This window comes from Melitaea cinxia, chromosome 13 (genome assembly GCF_905220565.1).
Source record: "Melitaea cinxia chromosome 13, ilMelCinx1.1, whole genome shotgun sequence".
Lineage (NCBI taxonomy): Eukaryota > Metazoa > Arthropoda > Insecta > Lepidoptera > Nymphalidae > Melitaea > Melitaea cinxia.
Genome location: NC_059406.1, coordinates 8,612,314 through 8,638,637, shown reverse-complemented (window position 1 = coordinate 8,638,637; position 26,324 = coordinate 8,612,314). Strand labels below are relative to the sequence as shown.

The 26,324-nt window shown below is 33.7% G+C and overlaps 2 protein-coding genes across 2 annotated transcripts; both read right to left on the bottom strand.

The window, feature by feature from the left end:
* Positions 1 to 3,305: 3,305 nt before the first annotated feature.
* LOC123658974 (dual specificity mitogen-activated protein kinase kinase dSOR1) lies at positions 3,306 to 18,050 on the bottom strand. The gene is made up of 9 exons (XM_045594263.1): positions 17,985 to 18,050; positions 17,737 to 17,908; positions 16,772 to 16,941; positions 16,336 to 16,611; positions 15,035 to 15,228; positions 9,305 to 9,469; positions 7,867 to 8,034; positions 7,301 to 7,456; positions 3,306 to 4,141 (listed from the first exon to the last, which is right to left on the bottom strand). The coding sequence occupies exons 2-8, from the start codon at positions 17,853 to 17,855 to the stop codon at positions 7,337 to 7,339; spliced, it is 1,212 nt and encodes a 403-aa protein (XP_045450219.1). The 5' UTR covers positions 17,856 to 17,908; positions 17,985 to 18,050; the 3' UTR covers positions 3,306 to 4,141; positions 7,301 to 7,336.
* A 1,392-nt stretch (positions 18,051 to 19,442) lies between these two features.
* Positions 19,443 to 25,086, bottom strand: LOC123658975 (chromatin assembly factor 1 subunit A-like). Its single transcript, XM_045594264.1, has 7 exons — positions 23,967 to 25,086; positions 23,218 to 23,373; positions 23,133 to 23,184; positions 22,431 to 22,895; positions 21,055 to 21,230; positions 20,422 to 20,583; positions 19,443 to 20,028 (listed from the first exon to the last, which is right to left on the bottom strand). Exons 1-7 carry the CDS (start codon positions 24,924 to 24,926, stop codon positions 19,567 to 19,569), a joined length of 2,433 nt encoding a protein of 810 aa, XP_045450220.1. The 5' UTR covers positions 24,927 to 25,086; the 3' UTR covers positions 19,443 to 19,566.
* Between the last annotated feature and the right edge of the window lie 1,238 nt (positions 25,087 to 26,324).

The window sequence follows — 26,324 nt, the reverse complement described above, 5'->3', positions numbered from 1 at the left end:
ATTACATTGAAGTTTATATATTTAAATATATACATACGTTTATATTTAAAACACCAATAAATGTTACAAAGTTATGTTATAAATTCCTGGGCATTATTGGTGTTTCATTTTAATATTTAAAAAATTGATATTCGTAGTTTTATTTTAGAAATAAATACTATACAGTATTGAATAAAACACATAATTATAAAATAAAAAATATATATTAATATCTCACTGACATTTCAAAATAGTTGTATGATAAAAATAAGACCAAACATAAATTAAAATAATTCAATATTACATATTAAAGTCATATCGCTGGCCCCGGGCAATAAAGCGGTATACGCCGGTTACACCCTTTTTAATGTTATTTAATTTTTGGCTTCTCTGAGTATCAATCTATCACTCTTATTTTTTTCAGTTTTTTTTTATTAATATTTCGTTAGAATAAATGACAATAACCGTTTTATTGCATGGATAATTCTCTTACGACTAAGCTATGTATTATTGCATTACTCTAAGAAAAATAACACAAAAAACCGGTGAACATCTTTACAGTAATTGTTAATGATCTTGCAATTAAAATAGTATCATCTATGAATTGTATTATACATTTTTTTAATTATTTCATTAAAAAATTATACGATTTGTTTTTAAAAAATTATTTTTAAAAAGCTTAAATGGGTAAAAAAAATAGCTTTCATTTGACATATTGAACGTCTGTTTTGGATCACTGTACACTGCACTATAAACAAATTAGCTTCTTTTATTTCTCCTGTAAAATTTGATTTTTGATATTACCGCTTTATTGCCCGGGGACAGCGATATATTTTAGTGTTTATTTAAAAGAAAATAATGCAGCAATATATAAATCAATGAACAAGAAGTTAAATTAATTTAAAAAACTATAGTGAACGATTCAGATCCTAACAATTAAAACATTCATACGTTAATTGAAATAACGTCATAACATTATTTACAAAATATTTAACCAAGATATACAAAGTAATTTGCACTAAATTTTTATATTTTTCGATTTTTTTTATATCTTGATTGAAATAAATTTAATTGAAACTAGTTCTAAAATTTGTTTTCATTTCGTCTAGAGTTAAGTATGTCTCTACGTTATCAATATCACCAGCGATATGCATAAATATGCATGAGAGAACTCAATTTATAAGTAGTTGTTACATGCTGAAATGTGTCCCACCGACTTATATAATACACATGCATATCTTAGAACTAAATATGATGCCGTGTCATTTATAATTATTTCACTGACAACATAAAAATATTCACGGCTCGCGTATATATCTTTAAAAATATTCATTATAATCAAAAGGAAATTTCGTCCTAGGAAACAAGTAAAAAAATTCGATCTATAATAACCAATATGAATATAAATATAACTACTTTACTACTGAATGGTACATGTCTTCTGATCATTAACCTAAAGATTACACAGTCTATAAAAAAATAAGTAATAATTTCGATAATAAAACTAACAATAAAATACTATTTCAGTATTGTTTGGAAAAAAAAGATTATTATAAGTTTTTGTTTCTTAATAAATAATATTATTAAAACTGTTGCTATTTCGCTTGTAATGTTTATAAATGCAATTATAAAGCAAAATGATATAGTTTCTTTATTAATATTTAAAAAAACCATTTCAGTTCAAAGAACAATTTATAAATTACTCATACATTATGTGATCATAATACACTAAAATCACAAATTAATAGTTAACCTCGTAAAATTAACGAGATAGTTATTATTATTTTTAAGTTAATACTTCTGTAACGTTGTCTTTATAAAAAAAATCAAAGTATACGATACAAACTATTACATTTGTATTGATCTAATAGTCGAAAGATCAATATAATTTAATAATTTACAAATATCGTATCAAAATGTAATCACAACTTACATACTCGTCAACATAAAACTAACTACTAACAATTACGAAATATAAATTGTTTTATTAATAATTATTAAATGCTTAGTGAAAAGCCAAAACACTTCACAAACTAGCATGCATATAAAATTATTTACAGAAAACTAATGCTTTACAGGAAGACCGGGCAAAAAATAGCGACCACAAAGCGACAAACGTACTAAAACATGTGGGGATCAGGTGCGTTATAAATATTGAAAACCACGACAATGTATGGATGCGCTAAGATTGTACGAATAGAGATCGGCGGGACTATTAACTATGGTTGAGTAATCTGCGGTCATCACGCAGTGATTGTGCAATCAATCGCTCTATGTCAATTGTCAAATACTAATTATGGGATGGAGTCAATAACTACAAAGGAATAGAAAGCTGTGGACAATGGCGGCCTATAAAAATAACAAAACACCAACCATAAAAAGTTGTATTATTTTTAACCGATTTCAAAAAAGGAGGTTCTCAATTCGACTGTATTTTTTAGGTACGTTACACTTTTTAATGACACGCATGTCATTCAATCCAATTTAAATTAAATGAGATCTGGCAAGTACTTTTTAAGTTATCGCTAATTATGCGTATTTGACTATTTTTTTGCGTAGGTAGCAACATTGTATTACTGCTTGATGTAATTTAAGTCGTTTTTTTTTTTCGTTTACAAGTAAACACAATTATTATTATTATTATTATACAATAAAACTAGGACCAAAAATTATTTAATTGTTATTTAAGGAGATGCGAGGAACAGGAAGTTGAGCTCCTCGTCCACCATCGCAAAGGGAGGATCCTCCAACCAGACGGGTGTTGTGTCTGGCGTGCTACTGCCCCGTCAATTGTTGTCGGGTTATTGTATATATATTCAATCGCTCTGATAACTTTGATATCGCGATGTATGATACGTCAGTTTTCTCTAGTTTGAACCTTTTTTTTTTGTAATTTGATAGCAATAATTGCACAATCACTGCTATCACTTAACTATTACAAGCCATTGAATAACCCGGCCGATCATAAGAACGATAACGCATTCCCATTCACTCATCAGCGCAATAATTACAGTAGCGTCGTTTAATCTAAGTGCTCGTAAGGTAATGTACACTAAAACAAAGCGAATAAAAAACAAACCAAACGGATAAGTGCATCACGTCAAATATAGAATAAGAACCGATATCTACGAATTTTATTTTTTCGATTTTATTATTTTTTTTTTTTTTTCGTGTATTCTAAAAAATGTTTCTATTATACAGGTTACTAGATGATATTTTTCGAGCCTTCGAACGCTCCCATGCCTACGACTGAACGCAGCCATTTGAGTATTCGAATGCTCAGTTTTTAACTATTCAAATAACAAGTATCAGCTGACATGAATTACGCACTTTCAGCAAAGAAAAATATGTCAAAACACTACTAACATTTTTTTTTTCGACTTGCGACTAGTGAAATCAACTCTACTAGACCATTAATCGATTAGTAGTTTCCAAAAACCCCCTCGATCACTTCATCCCCGTATGCATTATGTTTTAGTCACACCTTTATCTCAAACATATTTCTTGATATCATATATCTTGTATATGATCCAGAAACGTTGGGATGCGTCAATCTGTTACAGATAAATCGATCGATGTTTATTTTTTGTACAACTACGAAACACCTTAATCAGCCGAATGCTATAATTGTATCTTCACTTCGTTTAATCACGCTGTATGTTAAAGGATTTGTATTGATTTTCTATAGGAACTACGGTGATAGAGACGTGAACAAACTTACATATAACACAATAACATGATCTGAACACATATCAACTTTTCATTACTAATACACATACACATTTTACAATATGATAAACAATAATTTTTAGATTCTATTAAAACTAAACATATAAATGTAACGGAGACATACATCAATTACTTGATCTTTTAATTTATTAGTTTACACATGAGGGTAAATTTACACTACAGTGGTGGCATTTGTTATCTGTATAATACTTAAAATTTGATGTACGATACCTCCTATTTCATTATATCTTTTAGTTTACATATTTAATCCATGTCCCCTAAAGACATATATACATATATGTTTATGTCACGTCTCTGTGGTGTATGGTAATGGCTAGAGTTGACATACTGTTTAAGTCCGTGGTCTCGAGCTACTCTGCGCCAGTATCCTCACTGATTGTCTCGCCTGCTCTTTCTTGGGAAATGTTTTGACCTGAAAATAAAAAATAAAAATATATTAAAGCCATAAATAATATCAACTTATAATCAGCTTCAAGATGAATACCGATTTTTCAGTATTAATATAGAGTATACCTGGTTAATAAGTTAAGAAATTTGGGATAACAACAAAGAGGTTTTATTGTATGTTACGTGTTTTAATTTTAGATACTAATTATGTTATATATTTTCCAGTAAATAAATTTAGAGATACTCTTATATAATTCAATAATAATAATAAAGCCTTTTTTATTTCCATGCACATTACATTGGGTTCAAGTAAAAAATAACAAAAAAAAAAGACAAAAAGGTGTGTTTAGGGCATGGCTCCTCTCTGGATATAGGCCTCCTCCAACTGTTTCCATATTTTTCGATTGGCCGCCTTCGTCATCCAATCTTCACCGGCTATGTTTTTAATTTCATCGACCCATCGATCTTTAGGTCTTCCTCTGTTCCTTTTTCCACTGGGTCCCTTCCATTTAGTGACTCGTTTAGTCCATCTCTTGTCTGTACTACGGGCGATGTGACCAGCCCATCTCCATTTGAGCTGTTGTGCGTGACATTCTGTGTTTATTAATTTTGTTTTCTTACGAATATCTTCGCTCTTGATTCTATCGCTAAGCTTAATTCCTAGCATACTTCTTTCTATAGCACGCTGACATGAACGAATTTTCTGTTTAGTTCTCTCATGGAAAACCCAAGTCTGTGCTCCATATGACAGACATGGTAACAGACAGGAATCTACAACTTTCTTTTTCAGTTTTAATGGAAGTTTTGATTTTAGGATTTCTTTGAAGCTCCAGTATTTCCTCCAAGTTATGTTGATACGACGCTCTATTTCGTCTTCATGTCGCGATTTCTTGAATGAGATTTGTTTCCCAAGGTACACATAACTGTCCACATACTCTATCGGTGTTCCATTTACTATTATAGCCTTTTGTGTACTATTTGTAGAGACTTTAGTTTTGGATGTGTTTAAATGTAAACCTATTTTTTTGCTGGCGTTGTTTAGTTCGCAAAATTTCGCTAATTCAATAAACAGTGACTTAATTCCCTATGCAATATTAAGTTTCTCGAAAGATTTGTAAATTAGAATTATTTCTTAGTAATGTCCCTTTTATAGGTTTGATGTAAATTTTCTTATTATTTATTACTAAGGAAATGTTTGAGTGGCTACAAGCAATTACTACTACATCAGAACGGTTGACGATATTTTTTTTAAGGTGAATTTACAGTTATAATAACACACAATTAGAGTTTATACCTATTGAAAAATTACAAAAACCAATTAAAAAGTCACCGTTAGACATGAAATAGTAATTAAGGTATAAGTTGAGCTCACAATAGAAACAACTTATACACATATTGATAGTGGTGGTAGACATAGTAAATATTTATGTAATCTAATATATAAAATTCTCGTGTCGCGGTGTTTGTAGTTAAACTCCTCCGAAGCGGCTTGACCGATTCTCATGAAATTTTGTGTGCATGTCGGGTAGGTCTGAGAATCGAACAACATCTATTTTTCATCCCCCTAAAAGTTAAGGGTAATCCACACCTAATTTTTTTTTAGATAAATTATTTTTTTATGATACAACATTAAATAATTGTTTGCTCGCAAACGAAAAAAAAAACCGACTTCAATTACATCGACAAGTAATACAACGTAGATCGACGAAAAAATAGTCAAGCAACTACGCGTTATTAAAGATTACTCAAAAAGTAGTTATCAGATCTCGATAAAATTTATATGTGACCACATGATAAACATCAGCTTTCGATTAAATTAAAAATTATCAAAATCGGTACACCCAGTAAAAAGTTATTACGGATTTTCGAGAGTTTCCCTCGATTCCTCTGGGATCCCATCATCAGATCCTGGTTTCCTTATCACGGTACCTAGGGATATCCCCTTTCCAACAAAAAAAGAATTATCAAAATCGGTACATCCAGTAGAAAGTTATGCGGTATAATACAACGTAGGTCGACGAAAAAGGCGTCAAGTAAAAACACATTATTAGATATAACTCGAAAAGTAGTTGTTAGACCTCAAATAAATTTAAATGGGACCAATTGGCACACACCACCTTTCGATTGAAACAAAATTTGTCGAAATCGGTCCACACGGGCAAAAGTTCTGATGTAACATACATAAAAAAAAAAAAAAAAAAATACAGTCGAATTGAGAACCTCCTCCTTTTTTGGAAGTCGGTTAAAAATACATAGAACCCTAAATTTTCAACCCTCTACGATCAAACCCTATATTTAATTTGTTAATTATAAACTTTAATTTTTTGGCCAGATTTTTATTTTTATTTTGTCGACATAAAATAAAAAAATTATATTACTCTAAATTTTCCACCTCTCTACAACCAACCCCTATTTTCTATTAACTAAATCCCCGCACACTTATAGTAGATAGTTTATTGGCAAAACAACGTTTGCTAGGTTAGCTAGTATACTTATAATAGTACTAGCATGGTTTTATTCTAGTTCAAAATAAATGTTTGAAAGCTTGCGTCTTAGCAGAGATATGCCTTACATTGAACAGATCGAAATCAACATTCATACACAAGTCATTGAAGTGTTTATCAGCTCTTAGCAAAAATATGTGTATGTGTGTGTGTATGTATATGTATGTGTATGTATATGTATGTGTATGTATGTGTATGTATGTGTGTGTGTGTATGTGTGTAGCTCTTCCTGACAGGCCTGCGCGTGTGTCCGGGTACGGGCCTCGAGGTTACCCTCTTTACCCGGGCTTTCTTAGCAAAAATAAATCCTGCCTATAATTGCTTTTTGCCAAAGGCACATACATGAATTGGTTTATAATTTCTAAGATTAGCAGTAGGAACATCAAACTGTAACAGAGACAGAAGGAATGGTATGTCTTATAAAGTAAATAATATTCTTAGCAGGATATATCCTGGTCCAAGTCTGGAGTAGGCCGTCTAGGGAAGTACCTCAACCTAACAGATGATCACAGCTTAAGAGCACTGCTCTCGAGTAGTCTTGTGTTACCGTGGTGAGTAAGGTGACCAGAGCTCCGGGGGGATTGGGGGTAGAGTCGGCAATGTGCTTGTGATCCTTCTGGTGTTGCAAGCATCTATAGGCTACGGCAACCTAATTGTATTAAAAGAAAACTTTGAAATACCCTTTTTCGCTGATGAAAGTATGCACTTCTTGCAGCTTATGAAGAAAAAGGAGACACGTTTGAGTTTGGCGTGGAGGGCATGAGGTCCATCGTCTTACAAACCCAGCCGGCAATGTCTGCCTTCTCAGCGTCCGCTTGGCGAATCCACTCGTGATTCTAAGACAAATAAACATTATAGTTAAAAAAATCGAATTGAGAACCTCGTCCTTTTCAAAGTTGATTAAAATGAGACATATTTTCCAATACAGTGTAATTATTTGATTATGAATGTTTTTTCATATGACATAAAACAATTAGAATAACACAGGCTAAAAATTAACTAAAAATTCACTTATAATTGGAAAATACAAAGAGATAAGTAGAATTCTTTATGAGACAGTGGCCCACAAAGTTTTCGACAAAGTTAGAAAACAGGCCCGGAGTCAGCTCCAGGAAAGCTAATAAACTTTGTAGTCAAGGAGGTAGAACTTAAAAACTTATATGTTATCTCGCTCCAAAAACATATTTGGTGCATATAGCACATAAGAATACTTATATCCCATAAATCCTTTAAGATATGGACTTACCATAAGTGTCTTAAGGTCAGCTCTCTCATCCGGGTTTTTCTTGAGGCAACGATCTACAAAGTCTTTGAACTCATCAGAAAACAGCCCCGGGGGCAACTCGGGGGGAGGCTCGTTCACTATGTAGTCAAGGAGCTCGAATATTGCCATTGGACGCGGCGAATTCGGCGCCTAGATAATTTATTATAATTAAATTATTAAAACTAGTGGTCGCCCAGTGGTCGAAATTCGAGCATAATTAATTTAAATTATAAGTTTGAACGTTGAAAGGGAAAGAGTCCAGCCCAACTGTCTGATATTACAGCAGTGCCGTATTTATATTTTTTATGAGTGTAGACCACTTTATTTCAGCTGCCCCATGTACACCTTTCTAAAATAATAATTTTCTATCTGTAGTAAAGGGGCCTCCTTTACTACAAATGGAAAATTATTATTTAAATAAACGAATAAATTAGTCATTAAGAAAGAGAGCGTAAAAAAGAAACAAGATATACAATTTTTGCCGCCCCTAGGCCGCGGCCTATGCGGTCTATTTATAAATCCAGGACTGTATTACAGGCTGAAGCGTAGCGATAAGTTTGAACATTATTAAGGTTCTGTTGTCAAAGACTATACTTCTATATTATTTTAAAATAATAAGCAAAAGAATATATATGCGTGTGAATGTCAAATACATTTTTTTTTATTGATTTCCGGTATTTTTTATGCATAATTTTATAAAATATTAGCATTCTGCACTCTTTCTCTATATATATAAACTGTGTGCGAAATTTCATACTCCTTCGTCCACGCAATTTTCGTAATAAGGGGTACAAAGTTTTTGCTTCCCGTATCAATATTATTTATTATTATTATATAAAATAAAAAGCGAAACTATTACTTTTAGAAATTCAAATCCAAAGTATTAATTAACCCATTACTTAGAATTATTACTATCTATTCATGAAAAAAAAAACCTATTTTAAAAATAAATGAGGTCCGCAACAAAAGAAATGTATTTTAGGTCTTTTTAATTTTTTTTTATCTTATACCAATATTATATAGCTGAAGAGTTTATTTGATTGTTTGAACGCACTAATCTCAGGAACTACTGGTTCGAATTGGAAAAAAATCTTTTTCTTGCGTGTGATTACAAATATTTTAGTCCATTATTCCCTTAAATTAATGTGGTTGAATCCACAGGGCAAGGCTAGTAAAATATACAATTTGTTATAGTAAATAAAGAAATTAAAGAATAAACATGTCATACTGTGTATAACAGTTAGCAATTTAGAAATAGAAAATATATATCGCTTCAGCCTGTAATATCCCACTACTGGGATAGGCCTCTTTCCCGATGTAGGAGAAGGAAATATATATGTATGTATATATAATATGTACTCCTGATATAACTTTAAAATATATAAGTATAATATAAACAAGATAAAACACTATAACTCACTTGACCAGGAGAATGGTCTTCGTTCTGCCCACCAAACATGGCAGCCAGGGTCTTTGCATCGGGGGGTGGTATTGGGTACATACCGATTGCCATTTCAACTAAGGACAGACCAAGGGACCAAATATCTGACTGAACAGAGTAGTGGGTACCTTGGAGACGTTCAGGCTGAAATTTTAAACATTAAATTCTAAGTATCAATAAAAAAAAACAAAGTTAAAATATTTCTAAATAGATGAAGAAACAGTTTGCCAACAACTCTAGTGGTACATATCTCATTTACAAAATTAAAAGTACGAGAATTCAATAGGTTATAAAGTAGGTATAAATGATTATGCATTAATATCTACTGCTTTAGATAGACTAGCATATTTTTTTTTATATCACTAGGTCAGCAAACAAGCGTACGGTTCACCTGATGGTAAGAGATTACCGTAGCTTATAGACGCCTACAATACCAGAAGCATCGAAAGCGCGTTGCCGACTCAATCCCCAATCCCACCCCAAGAGCTCTGGTCACCTTACTCACCAACAGGAACACAATACTGCTTGAAAATAGTATTATTTAGCTGTGGTCTTTCTGTAAGGTCGAGGTACTACCCCAGTCGGGCTGCTCCATATTTTGAGCAGGAAATTCGGGCTGCTCCATATTTTGAGCAGGAAATTCCTGCTGTGCCCTACCTCAGTTAATAAATAAAAAAAGTAGTTATGTAGAGTAAAAAAAATGCATACGTCTTACTTTTTCTCTTTTCGATTTCTAAATTTATTTTCCTAAGTTTTATACCAGTATATTATGATTTTACTTGGGTAGACATTTATTGAAAATTAGGAAATATATTTTATATAAGTCATAGGTGAAACTTTATTTATTATCCTATTAGAATAATCCCATCTTGAAACAAATGTACATTTTTTTTAATCTGGCTGCTGTAGCTTTAGCTAAACATGATGAACTATTGCACCTTCGATATTTATAGATTTAACATTAATTATTATTTAATTATATTTAATTTAATAATATATTTAATTATATTTAATTTAATATTTTAACATAAATTAAATTAAACATTATGAAAAACAAAGTTACTCAATGTTGATCAACCACCTGTAAGTAAATGCAGCTCAGGAAAGATTACTTTAGATTGTGTTGATCAATGCAAAAATTCTAATAAATGATTCGTTACTTACAACAAAAATGCTGTTGTGTGTTAAAAACTTCAACTTAAAATAAAAGCAGAAATCAAAAAACGTGACACAAATACTTAAATTAATAATCACAACAAAATTGTTGAAAATGATAAATTTCGACACTTAAAATAAATTAAATGGCTTCAGCTAAAGTTTACACATAAATTTATAATATAAAAATAAGTGTTGATAAAAATAAGTTTATGCTTAATTTTTTAGTCAACATATTTTGCTGTCATTAAGCGAGGTTTCTCAGATTTGTTCTATTTTGAAGCATATTTAGGAATAAAAAATAATGATACCAAATATAAAACCTCGACTTTTAGAATCTGCGGTCTAAACAACATTGGAGGTAAGTTACTTCTAAATAATAACGTATACCACCCACGCACTTGTATCTATGCACACAGGGACGTGAACATCACCTTAATAACCGAGTTCTGCAGCAGAGATCTTACAACCGTTAGGCTCCAAAAGGAACCCTCTTCGGGCCTGCCTGATGTGGTGATGGCATCCGCCTACTTGCCGGGCGACGCTGACATCCCCACTCTGGAGCTGGCCGCGCTTGCTGAGTACTGCGAGCGCCAGGGTCTGGAGCTCATCATATCCGCTGACTCCAATGCGCACCATGCGCTATGGGGCAGCAAGGACAACAACCAGCGAGGTGAGGATTTTGTTTCTTTTTTACTCGCAACTAAGCTTAATGTAATTAATAAAGGATCGGAACCAACCTTTGTAACTTCGAGATCCCAAACCATCATTGATCTAACTCTGGCGACAGAGCATGTGTCCGAATATATTTCAGATTGGCATGTGTCTGACGACGTGTCGTGCTCTGATCACCGGTAGATCAAATACAACCTAGAAGTCACGCTGACGTCACCTGCACCCCGCCGTAACCCTCGGAGGATGGACCGCGGCAGGTATGAGCTTCTGACAGCGGAGAAACTCAAAGGCGTCGAACTACCCGATAACCATGAAGGCACGGAGGACATTGATAATCATATCAACCAGATAACTGACTGCCTAATCACCAGCTTCGAACAAACATGCCCACTTTCATCACCTAGAGCGCGACAGTTCTGCAAAGGGCACTGGTGGGGACCGGAGCTCGAAAAGCTACGACGCAGGGTGAGGAAGTTGTTCAACAGAGCAAAGAATACTCGTCTAGAACACCACTGGGATGCCTACAAGCAGGCCCAATATCACTACAAAAGGCGCATCAGAATAAGGAAGGAGTGCTGGAGGCGCTTTTGTACCAACATAGAAACGAACAATCAGGCGAACAGAGTTAAGAATATATTGTGCAGCGAACCGGTGCACAACCTGGGTAACCTGAAAAAACCGGATGGAACATACACCAAAACGGATCTGGAAACTTCAGAACTGTTAATAACTACACACTTCCCAGGATGCCAAATCGAAAGAATTGCGGCATGGGAGGAAGAGCCAAAGAAGACAGCTGTAATGGTGGACTGGATCACCGCCAAGAAAATTGTCACACATGACAAAGTAAAATGGGCCATCAACAGTTTCTTACCATACAAGTCGGCAGGACTGGATAAGGTGTTTCCAGGTCTGCTAAGATGGAGTGATAGAAAACTTATCGACCACCTTGTCTCCATATATAGGAGTTGCTTAGCTTATTGCTACACCCCAAAGTTATGGAGGGAAGTTAAGGTAGTCTTCATACCTAAACCCGGCAAAGGAGACTACTCACAACCAAAATCATTCAGACCTATTAGCCTTACCTCCTTTCTATTGAAAGTTTTGGAAAGGCTAATAGATCGGGAGCTGAGGAGCACAACTCTGGTTGAGCAACCCCTGAATCCCAACCAACATGCCTACTCAATGGGCAAATCAACGGACTCTGCCCTACATAAGGTTATCCTATATAGAGGGCAATCTCCATCACAAAATATCAACCTTAGGCGCCTTTATTGATATTGAAGGGGCCTTTGATAAAACTAAGTTCACCAGCATAAGCCGTGCCCTGACCAAGCATGGAGTCAATAACACGATTGCCGGGTGGATTGACAGCATGCTGAAGTTCAGGGCCATCCAATTCACTGTGAATGAAATAACTAGAGGCGTTGTAGCGAGGGGGTGTCCGCAGGACGCCCCTTTCCCCACTTCTGTGGAACATAGTGATCGACGAACTGATCACCTTGCTCAACGACCGCAGATTTCTAACAGTGGGCTATGCAGACGACTTAACTGTACTCATCAGTGGACCATCTGAGAGGACAGTCTGCGACCAAATGAGGGCCGCACTAAAAGTCGTTGAACAGTGGTGTACGGACCACGAACTAACAGTGAACCCCGCAAAGACGGAACTTGTGATGTTCACAAATAAACGGAATTTAGGAAACCTTACTGTGTGGCTACGGTACTAAAGAATTTAGCCACCCCCTCTCTTCCCGTGGGTGTCGTAAGAGGCGACTAAGGGATATCACAGTTTCACTACCACCTTGAAACTTAAAAAGCCGACCGGTGGCGGGATAACCATCCAACTGCTGGCTTTGAAATGCACAGGCCGAAGACGGGCAGCAGCGTCTTCGGTGCGACAAAGCCAGTACTGCGGTCACCAACCCGCCTGCCCAGCGTGGTGACTATGGGCAAAACACATAAGTTCACGTTATTTTTGGCGTAAACTTGTGGAGGCCTATGTCCAGCAGTGGACTGTATAGGCTGTAATGATGATGAGGAAACCTTAAACTCCCTAAATTATTTGGCACCAGTCTTGCCCTAACCAAGGAGGTCAAATATCTTGGAGTAATCCTAGATAGTAAGCTTCTTTGGAACAGGCATTTAGACTCAAAAATCAACAAAGCCAGCATAATCCTCTGCCAATGCAAAAGGCTCCTCGGCAAAAGCTGGGGCATATCACCTAAAATTACCCTATGGCTTTATAAAACTATTGTCAGGCCTATAATCACCTACGGTGCGGTAATCTGGTGGCAGAGAACAGAACTTACAACCGTTAGAAACAAACTCCAGCGGTTTCAGAGAATAGCATGCTCTGCAATCACTGGCTGTATGCGTACCGCCCCCACAGCAGCTCTTGAGGTTATGCTTGACCTGGCACCGCTTGACTTGTTCATACAACAGGAGGCGGCTATGTCAGCTATCAGGCTGAAACACTTGGGCTTGTGGTGCAACCAGGAGGGTCCACACAATAGACTTTGGAGCAACCTTGTGAGCTATGAGCCACTACTTGCTGCTCCTTGTGATAGGATTCCCAAACAACATATTTTCGAAAGAAAGTACCATATACAACCGTTTGAGGCTGAAAGAGACCAATCCGGCATACGCGAGGTCCGCATCTACACGGATGGCTCCAAAATGGGGTCTGGCACCGGTGCCGGAGTGTACTCACAAGACCTCAATATCAACTTATCACTAACGCTGGGCCAACACAGCTCCATCTTTCAATGTGAGTGTGTTGCGATAACCCATGCAGCCACCGCCGTCCTGTCAAAAGGCATTAGGGATTGCAATATCCGTATTCTGTCGGACAGCATGGCCGTACTTAAAGCGCTAGAGAGCAGTTCGACTAACTCTAGTCTTATATACGAATGTCATCAAACCCTGGAAGTATTAGCCTCACACAATGAGGTAATCCTCCAGTGGATAAAAGGATATAGTGGATCGCACGGAAACGATGCTGCCGACGAGCTTGCAAGACAGGGGTCCAGTACAAAGGTTGCCGGCCCAACCATCCTATTGCCGCTACCTTTTGGACAACTGCGCTCGTGGGTAAGGCAACGTACACGTGCAAATCACAATGCCCTTTGGGCAAACCAAACTGGCTGTAGACAGTCCAAATTGATACTCACAGAAGTATCACCGCACCTAGCGTGCCGACTGCTCAGTCTCAACCGCCTGGACATCAGAATAGTTGTTGGCACGATTACCGGCCACATGGCCCTCTTTGCAGGGGCTGTCTGGCTGCTGAAGAAACAGCCGCCCACGTAATCCTGGAATGCGAGGGAGTGGCCGCACACCGGGCTACCATCCTTAAGGATATAAGGACGCTCCGAGAAGTCTGTGAAAGCCCCAGGAGGCTTCTGAGCTTCTGGAAGGAGCTGGGCTGGCTGAACTAGTCAGCCCACTTTTCACGCATAATGGACCACCTTTGTGTCTAAATGCGGAAAATCGAGCCCAACACAAATACAAATACAAAAAAAAACCTCGACTTTTCCTAGTGTAAGCGATTTTCTTCAATAAAACTTAACTACTTTCTAATGTTTTGGGTGTTTCCGACCTCCCAGTCTTAGTCATTGCAGCCTTATTAGACTAAATGATGATGAAACAAAATGTTTAAGGCGATATAAACATCAGACAAATAATGTAACCTTTTTTTTGTATTGACATAAATTTTGGTTGGTAGATAAACACTAAACCATGTTATCTATTACAGAATGTTTCCAAGCTTTTGAAACAAAATAATAATGATTTAAAAGTGCTTTTGAAGCTTATTTGAATTGGTCAATTTTTTATTTTGAAATGATAAGAATGACCAGAATAAATAATAAAACTTACCGACATATAACTCCTAGTACCGACAAATGAATTAGCCATAGAGTCGATAAGTTGTCCTGAGACACCAAAATCACATATCTTGATTTCTCCATTACTGTTCACTAGAATGTTGGACGGTTTAACATCGCGATGCATGATGGCGTGTTTGTCACGCAAATAACTAAGCCCTTTAAGGACTGCTGAGGTTATTGTTCCTGCAAATCGTATTAATATTAATTAGTGGTCACATAATCGGTATTTGCATTGGACAAATGGTAAAGGGATAGATTTGTGTTGCTAAACGAATACATATAGCTATAGACAAACAACTATGGTTACAAACAACTACTAAATATGATAATGACAAGATAGTTATTATAATATAATAATTGTGTTTGCTAGCAAACGAAAAAAACCGATTTCAATTACATTGACAAATAATACAACCTAAGCAAACGAAAAAAATTAACAAATGCACTAGTCATCACTACGATTTTCGAGGGATTCCTTCGATTTCTATGGGATTCCATCATCAGATCCTGGTTTCCTTATCATGGTACCACACTTGGGATATCTCCTTTCCAACAAAAAAAGAATGATCAAAATCAGTTCATAAACGACGAGGTTATTCCCGAACATAGATATTATATATATATATATATATCAGTCGAATGAGTAACCTCCTCCTTTTTTAAATTCGGTTAAATATTTTTTTATATTCATACATAAAGCAGTCTAAAAATTGTAATAAACAACATCTATATTATTTTTTATACTGTACAGTTTATTTATGGTCATTGTTGTAAAACTTTAAATGATTATATACCCACATTTTTTATTTTGTGTATATGTGTATATATAAATTTTATACTGAAAAACCTAATTACAACATATTTGCAACTTGTTTTACACTGTGAAAACTAAATGCTACTAAATTATATAATAATTCTAGTCTTGATCACTTGTCATAACATGGATATAAAACAAGAACTTTATATTTTAAAATTACAGTAATAATAACACAATCTGTGTCAAAAGTTGTGAAAGTGGGTGTCGAAAGAGGTGACTAAGGGATAACACAGTTCCACTACTACCTTGGAACTTATAAAGCTGACCGATGGCGGGATGGCCAAAGACGGGCAGCAGCGTCTTCGCTGCGACAAAGCCAACCCTGCGGTCACCAACCCGCCTGCCCAGCGTGGTGACTATGCACAAAACACATGAGTTCGCGCTATTTTTAACGTGCACTTGTGGAGGCCTGTGTCCAACAGTGAACTGTAATAGGCTGAAATGATGACATCAAAAGTTGTAAAAATATTTACCTAAAATTGACTCAGGAATCCGTCCAGCCTTTTTTAATATCAAATCTAATGATCCACCATCCATATACTCCATACAAATTGATATTTCTCCATCACTATAGAAAGCTCCATAAAATCCCACAATATGAGCAAAATTGCATTCATGTAGCACTTTCAGTTCCCTAATTATCTGTTTCTTTATGGCTGGTTTTACTTCCAAATGTATTAGTTTTCTTGCCATAATGAGACCAGTGGACTTGTGACGCACTTTCATTACTACCCCCCCATTCCCTTGTCCTGTAATATTATAATTCAATGGTATTTAAAAACAAATTTTATTACTACAAAAAAAATTTGAAATCTATGAAGCTTCTTCTGTTAGTTCATTTACCAAAAATTTCCTATTATGAGAATAATTCATATAAAACAGCTTATTTAAAAATTTATGTAGTCATACCTAATTCCCCTAGCTTTTCAAAGTCATCATCGCTCAATTCACCAATCTTCTCTTTCTGACAAAGGAACACTTCTATTCTGCGTCGTTGTGTATCATCCATTTCAATTTGTTCCAATCTTTCAGTTAGAGCTTCTATACTGGTTTTTGACTTGCCTGCTAGACCCTGCCGCCTTTATGAAAAAAAAAAAATATATATAAATACTAGCTGACTCGGCCAATGTCTTGTCGCTAAACGCTATTTAAAAATAGGGGTTGATCGTAGAGGGTTGAAAATTTAGGGTTGGATGTATTTTTTAATGTTGTATCATAAAAAAAAATAAAAAAATAATTTATCTAAAAATTAAAAAAATAATTAGGGGTGGACTACCCTTAACATTTAGGGGGATGAAAAATATATGTTGTTCGATCCTCAGACCTACCCGTTTTTTCCCAGTTTCGGAGGAGTTTAACTACAAACACCGCGACACAAGCGACGCAACACGCGACAAATTTATATATTAGATTTTACTTCATAAATTGCATTATATATTTAATAATACAATTGAATGAGATGTAATCAATTTACTAATAATATAATGAAGGGTATTTTTAATAGTAATTTCAATGTTATATGATATCATTATTTTTATATGTTTCTTAACATTATTAGTTCATTGTACTCTTCATAAATATACATGTTAAGTACACAGCACTTACAGTTGATAAAGAAATAACTTCTTCAAATTCTGTAATACTTATTCACTCAAATTCTGATATACAAACTTGTTTCAATTTAGTTATTTATAGGCTTGCATAATCACTTTAAAAAAAAGGGTATTTTTACATGTTTTTAGTACAACTTATACCTATGTTTTATTTTCGATGAAAGTTATTTCAAGTTTATTAAAAAAATTATAAGTTACTAGTAATGTTAAAAATTATATTTGTATATCTAGATTTGAATGAAGACACATTATTTTACTTACTCGGAAGCTGTTGCAGATTTGAGCTGAGGGGTCATGTTAGACGGCGATATGGCAGGAGCCGTGTCGATAGACCCCGGTGGGAGGGTCAAGTTTAATTTATTTTTCGACATTTTGCTCATATTGAACTATAGCTTTATCAAGGCATTTAAGCGCTCAATTTTTTTCTTAGACACTAAAAAAGATGGTTCTAAATGATTCACTTTATACAGTCAAAAAAGTAAATAATAGACATTTATTCGAATAAACACCCAATGCAATGTAAATTCATCAGATTACGGTGATCGCTGAAGTTCGGTCAGAATTCGGATAATTATGCGAAATAATTTGACGTTTTATAATGACGTCAGGGTCTTGTCATTTCAGTCGGTCGTTCCGTCATTCGGGTCATTATACTTTTGTTTATGGCAAGCCATGAGGCAAGCAGTAAAGTAATCAAGTCGACTTGAAAATAGGTACAAGTTTCATGATTTTCACGTGATAATTCGAAGTACAATATTATTATATAACTGAATTTTCATGTAAATATTTATATCTATGATTTTATTACCAGACTATTAATTTTTCTATTATTTAAAAAAATATATTTTCGTTTTAATGGCCATTGTATATATTAATTTTAAAAAAATCCTAAATTTTAACCTACACATCAGTACACTAACTTATACACAAAGTTAATATAAGTTGAGCAATGAAAACATATTCTTTTTAATGAAAAACTACTTACTTTTATTATATTATAAATTCAATTTACAATTACTATTAATTAAAATATTTTATATTTGATAGTACTCCAACAACAGTTTTTTTTTTTTTTATATAAACTATAAAACTGTTTATACACTCATTTGAAATTTGAATGCTGCGTCAAAAAATGCGACTGACACTAGGATGAAGTAGATATACTTGATCCTAGGGCTGACAGTATACGGAATTGCGTTCCGTTTTAGATGGTAACCAGTATATCTGGCTATATAGGAACGGCTTTACAGTATACTAAATTGACGTCACGTCAAGGAACTTTAGGCTGTTTTCCGATATGCACTGCGACCACTTTACAGTGTGACGTACTTTACAGTTCGAGCCAAAAAACTGTGTTTTGCCCATAGTCACCACGCTAGGCAGGCGGGTTGGTGAGCGTGAGGCTGGCTTTGTCGCACCGAAGGCTTCTGCCTGTCTTCGGCCTGTGTATTTAAAAGCCAGCAGTTGGATGGTTATTCCGCCATCGATCGGCTTTTTAAGTTCCAAAGTGATAGTGGAACTGTGTTAACCCTTAGTCGCCTCTTGCGACACCCACGGGAAGAGAGGGGGTGGCTATATTCTTACTGCCGTAACCACACACCAGTTTTCTTCTTCTTTTGAAATATTTAGGTCACTCTAAGTAATTAATACTATCACGTTTATCTGTAGTAAAGACTAAATAAAAAATAATATTTTTTTTTTTTTTTATATTCAACTAAAGTAAACTCAAATCAATCTACATGTTTATTTACACACTATGTATGAAGATTCTTAAACTATTAGTTTTACAATTTCTTTATTATTGAGAGATTTTATAAATATATAAAATATTATAATATTAAAAGTTCCCTTTCAGGTTCTAGGAACTGTAAAATCAAAAATACTGTTATAAATTTTGTTTTTGTATTAAACTAACCTTTATATTTTGAATTTTAGTGTGTTTGAAACTATTAATAATATAAGCCATGTTTGATATAAAAACTTACAATTACTATTACAATACATTAAGTCATATACTTAAATAGAATATTCAAAATTATTTTACTGAAATAACAAACACAGTATGACAGTATACAATTCTTTTGATATACATTAGGTTTTCTTTTTCGTTAAAAATGTATTAATTCCTGGTTGATTTTTTTTAGTGTCTTGATTTTGTTTTTTCATATCAACTTTAAGTTTTTTGCCCTCTTTATCATCCACTTTGGGCTTTTTCTTTTTCTCGTTTTTAGGACTTTTTTGTTCTCCATCAATTGTCTTCTTCTTTTTTACTTTTTTCTTATCTGAGTCCTCTGTTTCGTTTAAAGGTTGCAAAAATGGTGTTGGATCATTCATTATCATTGAGAATTTTTCGAAGTATTTCCATAATGCCTCAGCACAATTCTCTGGTCTACCACCCTCTTCTGTTTCCCATAATAAGCCATAAAGTCTGGGTTTCAGTTTTTCCATTGGCTTCTTCATTTCAAATTCAAATTCATCTTCCAAATGCTTCAGCCTAGCTTTTTGTGTCTCAGGCGAGAGAGACAATACATCATCTTCATCCATAGTGGCTTCCTATAATGAAAACAATTCATATTAGCATATATTTTATAAATTTATTTGTAAGATTTTTAATATTAATGCCGACATAAATAATCATAATAAAATTTTTTTTAAAAAAGAAAATTGAAATTTTATTGAGTCAATAACTTTTATACTTATAGAACCAATTTAATAACTCTTAACAGTTTTATAATATAACTAACGAAAGAAACAACTGTAAAATATGAATAATAGTGATAGTGTGGCAGCACAATAGCAAGGAACATTTAGTTAATAATAAAATAATTTGATAAAACAAACTTAAATACTAAATTTTATATCCTGGTAGCAATACTATAAACATTTTCAAAATAATTTATCACCTGAAAAAGTAAATAAATGTTTTTTTGAACAATTCCAACCCACCTCATCACTCAAGTACCCGTGTGGCACGAACAACTCATTATCAACTTCATATTCATCTGCGTCTTGTTCATCATCACTACCCGCACCGCTGCCATCTATACTCTCACCTTCTTGATCTTCTTCCCAATCTTCATCGCTATCAACTTCATAGTCTAGATGCTTCTGGAAAAATAAAGCACAATATTAGTAATTAAATATATTAATATTATACTAGAATGATGAGATTTTTCACCATCAGATTGTATTTAGCATTGAATTCATAATAAAATTTAAAAATATTTAAAATATTTAAAATGTGACTGATGTCACACTATATGATTTTTTTTTAAATGTAAGTAATATAAACTATGTTTATAAAAAAAAGTACTAGTGGAATATTTTTGTATAAAATATTTAATGTCTTTTTCTACTATTAATTGTATTATAATGGTTTAATAAAGCTATGAATAAAACTATATAATATGCTAAAAGTTTTCCATTCCTTATAGTTGTATATTAATCTAATTTAGGATTTAAAAAAAATATAGTCATTTTATAGTTGAAACTCCTAGATAAGCTTTATAGTTGAAAATAAATCTTGAAAGATGTTAACAAATCTGACGAAAAGTGCACAGAATGTCCAATGTCTAATACCTGGTCTGTGGCAAAAGGTCTTCTAGGATTAATAAATTTGCTTTTCTTTCTCCACGTGCCCCAATATGGCGGCCGCCTGTTCTCGTGAAATGCAAACAGCTTAGGTCGAAGTTTCTCACGCTTTACTATGTCGCAAGCTATTGTTTCACCACCGTCCACTGGTGGGAGTTCATCCTCTGTGAGGAAGAAAGTATATAAAAGTATATAATATTTAATTATTACTGAACAATTTAATTTGTTACTAATTTGTGTTTAGCATTGTGGTGGATATACATATAAATATTTGTCAGCAATAGCACTGTCGTACGCAATTAGCAAGGAATTTATAAACAACACTTGCACATCGTTCGATAGTCAACTACCCTCATTCGTTATATTACTATCGTTATATTACTCGAGTTATTGTGACGTGTATAAAACGAATAGTGCAACCGCCGCTAAGGCAGTCTTGGCTCTGGCTTGGCACGATACACTTGTTGTATCCTGCTAGTTGCTTAACCTAGACTCGTTCAATAATTAATTTGTGCAAACGAATTAATTGTTATGTATTACGATTAATTTGGCTAGGCGAGGCGTATAACTCGAGCAGTGAAGGTGAGCGTTGATACGTATCCCAAAGGAGATCTCCTTAAACCTACACCTGGGTCGCAAGTCCTAGGCACTGCTCTGAGTTACTCCCTCCGCCACACGATAGACTCGATCGGAACTCCGAAGAGCGTGCACGCATACACGTGTTCGGTGTACGTTACAATTTTGTTATAATCTTTGTAAGTACTACCTACATAATATTGTAAACCTACTCCCGCGCCCTGCGAATATAGAAAAGGAGCTTCCAGTTTAGTCGAAAGACTACATATTTAATGTACAAAAATATTTCAGGAGAAAAAGATCTAGTAAAAAAAGGAACAAAAACTATTGCCATACCAACTCTAACAAAAATAGTGTTTTAATTTTTTGCCCCTCCTTTACAATTTAGATATTAATTTTCAAAAGTAGTCAACCAAGTCTACCTATGGCAATAATTCAAAGTAATATTTTTTTTTTCTCAATATAAACAAACTTGAAATAACTTTTTTGATTTTAACATTATATCTAAGTCTCTAAAATATATATTTATATAGCTCATTGGCGCAGTTTGTAGTGACTGCTTTCTGCTCCGAGGGTTGTGGGTTCGATTTTCACCCCGAGTCTGGGTATAATATAAATACTTATTTATATATACATATATGTGTAATTTATAAGTATGTTTATTGAAAAAAAAAATATCTAGCTATAGCAGTCGGCTTTTACCTATAACACAAGCATCAAGTTGCTTACTTTAGGAATAGACGACCGTGTGTGTATTGTGAAGATATTTATTTATTATCATTACTTACCCACTATCATAACATCATCATCATCTTTATCACTCAAAGGCCATGTTTTACCATTACTCAGAGGTTTATGAGATCCTTTCAAACTTTTTACATATAATAAATTTTCTGGAACATTTTGCTCTTGTATAAAATTATCTAAAACTTTTTTATTTTCTTCATTTAAAGTAATTCTCGTGGTTGGTGCAATACGCATATCAGACTTAACTGTGAAACTTGATAAAATATCATTATTACTAAGAGTTCCAAGGGTGATTTGTTCCTTTTCTCCTTTCTGTTTTGGTACAAAGAAACTGACAAAAGCCTCTGCTGCTTTTTTTTTCTTTTGCTCTTGTTCTAGTTTTTCTTGTTCAAGGGCTTCTTGTTTTTTCCGTTTCTCCTCTTCTTTAGCTTCTTTTTCCTTCTTTTTCTGTTCTTCTTTTTCTTCTTTCTCCTTACGCTTTTGTTCTTCCTTTTCTTCTCTCAATTCTGTTGAAAAAAGAGAATAATATATCATAAATTATATTGAAAATAGAAAATGTTAATAAAATACAGTAGAATACTATATAAAACAAAAAAAAAAACATAGATTTATATCAGTAAAAATTACTTAATTCTTACTTTTGACAAATCTAATGACACTAGACAAAACAGAATATTAACTTAAATATTTGTGTAATATGACCATGCTAATGGTAACTAAGTAAAAACAAAGATATTACTCACTCTTTTCTAATTCTCTTTGTTTTTCTTTTTCCTCTTTTTCTTTTCTTTTTTGCTCTTCTTTCTCTTCCCTTTCCCTTCTCTTTGCCTCTTCTTTTTCTTCTCGCTCTTTCTTTCTTTGTTCTTCTTTCTCTTGTTTCTGTCTTGCTCTCTCATCTTTTTCTAGTTGTTTCTTTTTTTCACGTTCTATTCTTTCTTTCTCTCTTTCTTCTCTTTTCTTGGCTGATTCTAGTTTCTTTTGAAGCTGAAAAACCATTTAAGTATTTTATTTGTGCTATTTATTCAGATATTATAATTCTCTGATAGATGAGTGTATAATAAAAATTTTCCTTGTGTATTTCTTATACAATTAAAATTTTCTTTACTTAATATAATTTTACCTTTACCAAAACATATATAAAAAATATTAATACATATAAAAGTATTGTGTGTTTCCAGACCCCCGACAAACGGGAAATTCCTAGTAGTGGGCATTGAGTGTAGTGTTTTTTATTTATTTCATTAATATTTTAAACATATTCATACATGATTTAAATAGAAGTATTATTTATCATTTATTTATACTTTATTGTACACCACCATTTTCCTCGTTAAATATATTTTAAGAGATTTACAGACTATGGACTACAATGATGTGATGATGATGCCTTATGGCATTTTAGCCATTTCTTACAGACGACTCAAATTATTAATATTTAGATATTTATTTAAAAAACAGCACTCAAGAAAGATTTGATGTGTTTTAAAAATGTCAAAAACAAATAAATCATTATAATGGATCAGATTTTGCCTGAGGAGACATTTAATAAAAATAATGATACATAAAAGAATACAAACTTGTTTTGGTGTTATTTTCAAACTTGCATCATTTAAAGATACATCTCCTTGACTGTTTGTAAGCGACACTCTGTTAGAACGTCGAGGAGTCGAAGGACTCGAACTGAATGATTCATCGCAGGTGCTTATTAAAGAAGTATTTGATATTTTCTCATCACTTTTATGTTTGTTTCTTTGACTTCTTTTTGGAGTAACTTCAATATCATTTTCCAACTTTGTCATGTTTTTATCATCTTGTGAAATTTTTTCTTCCTTCGCAGATGTAAATGAACTATTTAAACTGTCGCTATCTACACTAGAACTATCTTTTAACTTAGTAGATTTTTTGTGGTTCTGTTGCTTTGTATCTTCTGAACAATTTGAGTCTTTATCTGTATCTATACTGTCTTCTTGAGGTTTTTTGCCCATAATGTTTTCACTTTTTACCTCATTTTTATTTTGTATTTCTTTTTCATCGTCTACATCCATTTTGATAGTTTTTTCTTCAGAACCGTCAACTATCATTTCCTCACCACTATCACCTTTGTTATCGCTGTTTTCAAAAAGCTCACACGCATTTTCATTATTTTCTGTAGAACTATTAGAAACCAGTTTAGAGTTTTTATGTTCGTTCTTTTTCTTTTTTGAAGTCTTCGCCTTTTGTGCTTTTTTCTTCCAAGCAGTATCTACTAATTTTACATAAGGATTCAGTTTTATATCCACTTTTTCCACTTGTGGAGCCTCTTTACTATCATCATCACTAATAACTACTAAATCTTTAGCCAAATCGGTATCATTGACGATTTTACTAACTTTAGTAATTGGTTCGGGTTCAGGAACAGAAAGCTTTCGCTTTCGGGATGGAGGAGTAACAGATTTAGGTGAAACATCGCTAATTATCATGAACGGTAAACGAGCTTGTTTTAGAACTTTTTTTGTCGGAGTTACGTCTTCATTGTCCGAAGATTTTTGAGTTTTCATGTTTAATAGTTTATTATAATATATATACAGCTAAACAAAACGTTGCTGTACAAATTTTAATAACAAATTTTAGAGAAAAATAATCACATTGCAAATTTATACACTACTAAAAACTTTGACAGAAATCGGAATGCGCGGGAGTTTGACTGACATTCAGGTGACATACGTCTAGTAATTTTTTTTCTTAAATAAAATTACGTCCGTAATATACATAAAACAATGTGTGTTAATTAATTGCTTTACCTTTCAATTTACAATGAAAAAAAGTCAATATATTTAATACATTTTATTTTTCAAATAATTGTTTTCTGAAATTGGTCTTAGAAAAGACTACTAAATTTTGTCTCAAACTATAGATTATATGGTTTTGGTTTGGTTTTAATTTTTCACAAGAAGTTTATACAATATTGTATAAGCTACTTGATTTTTCATTACACAATGACATTTCAATAAAGTAAAATTATTGTGACCCGCAAAAAAACTCCTAGTGCTTATAATGTAGCCCCTGAAATTAAATTGACGCGCCAAAAATGGCGTAAACTCATGTGTGTTGCCCATAGTCACCACGCTGGGCAGGCGGGTTGGTGACCGCAGGGCTGGCTTTATCGCACCGAAGACGCTGCTACCCGTCTTCGGCCTGTGTATTTCAAAGCCAGCAGTTGGATGGCTATCCTGCCATCGGTCGACTTTATAAGTTCCAAGGTGGTAGTGGAACTGCATTATCCCTTAGTCGCCTCTTACGACACCCACGAATGAATGAATAGAATGCTAATATTTTGTTACAATTATGCATTCAAAAATTAAATAATAATAATTAAAAAAAAAAAAAAAACATTATACCATGTATTTGACACACGCAAGCATAATTATATACTCTTCTGTTTATTGTTAAAGTCCGTGGTCAAATTGAGAATAGATTATAGATTATTTGATTGATTGGTATAATGGCTTTCAGTAATCAGTTGTGCCAGTGGAGCATGGTTGATTCCGACAATGTCACGTAGAGTGGAGAACAATGTCTTTACTGAATGTCAAACATAACCTTAATATAAAATTAATTATGGTCGAACCGTCGAATTTCGACCACTGGCCGACCACTAGTTTAAATTAATTATGGTTGAATTTTGACCACTGGGCGACCACTAGTAGTCGTATTATATCGTTAGTTGAATCTGAAAAATTAAAATATATCGAGAAATACTATTATTTACCACAGAATTCTAAACAATGTCATGTATAATAATTGCTTGTGACAGTATTTTTAACCGACTTCCAAAAAAGGAGGAGGTTCTCAATTCGACTGTATTTTTTTTTTTTTTATATATGTTACATCAGAACTTTTGACCGTGTGGACCGATTTTGACAAATTTTCTTTTAATCGAAAGGTGGTATGTGCCA

Coding starts and splice junctions, on each gene's coding strand:
- LOC123658974 (XM_045594263.1), bottom strand. CDS start 17,855: ATGAGCAAAATGTCGAAAAATAAATTAAACTTGACCCTCCCACCGGGG. Junction 16,612..16,771: donor TGAAAAGCTAGGGGAATTAG/GTATGACTACAT, acceptor ATAATATTACAG/GACAAGGGAATGGGGGGGTA. Junction 8,035..9,304: donor AAGACCATTCTCCTGGTCAA/GTGAGTTATAGT, acceptor TAAATTATCTAG/GCGCCGAATTCGCCGCGTCC.
- LOC123658975 (XM_045594264.1), bottom strand. CDS start 24,926: ATGAAAACTCAAAAATCTTCGGACAATGAAGACGTAACTCCGACAAAA. Junction 23,374..23,966: donor TGAAAATAACACCAAAACAA/GTTTGTATTCTT, acceptor ATGGTTTTTCAG/CTTCAAAAGAAACTAGAATC. Junction 22,896..23,132: donor ACAAAGAGAATTAGAAAAGA/GTGAGTAATATC, acceptor TTTTTTCAACAG/AATTGAGAGAAGAAAAGGAA.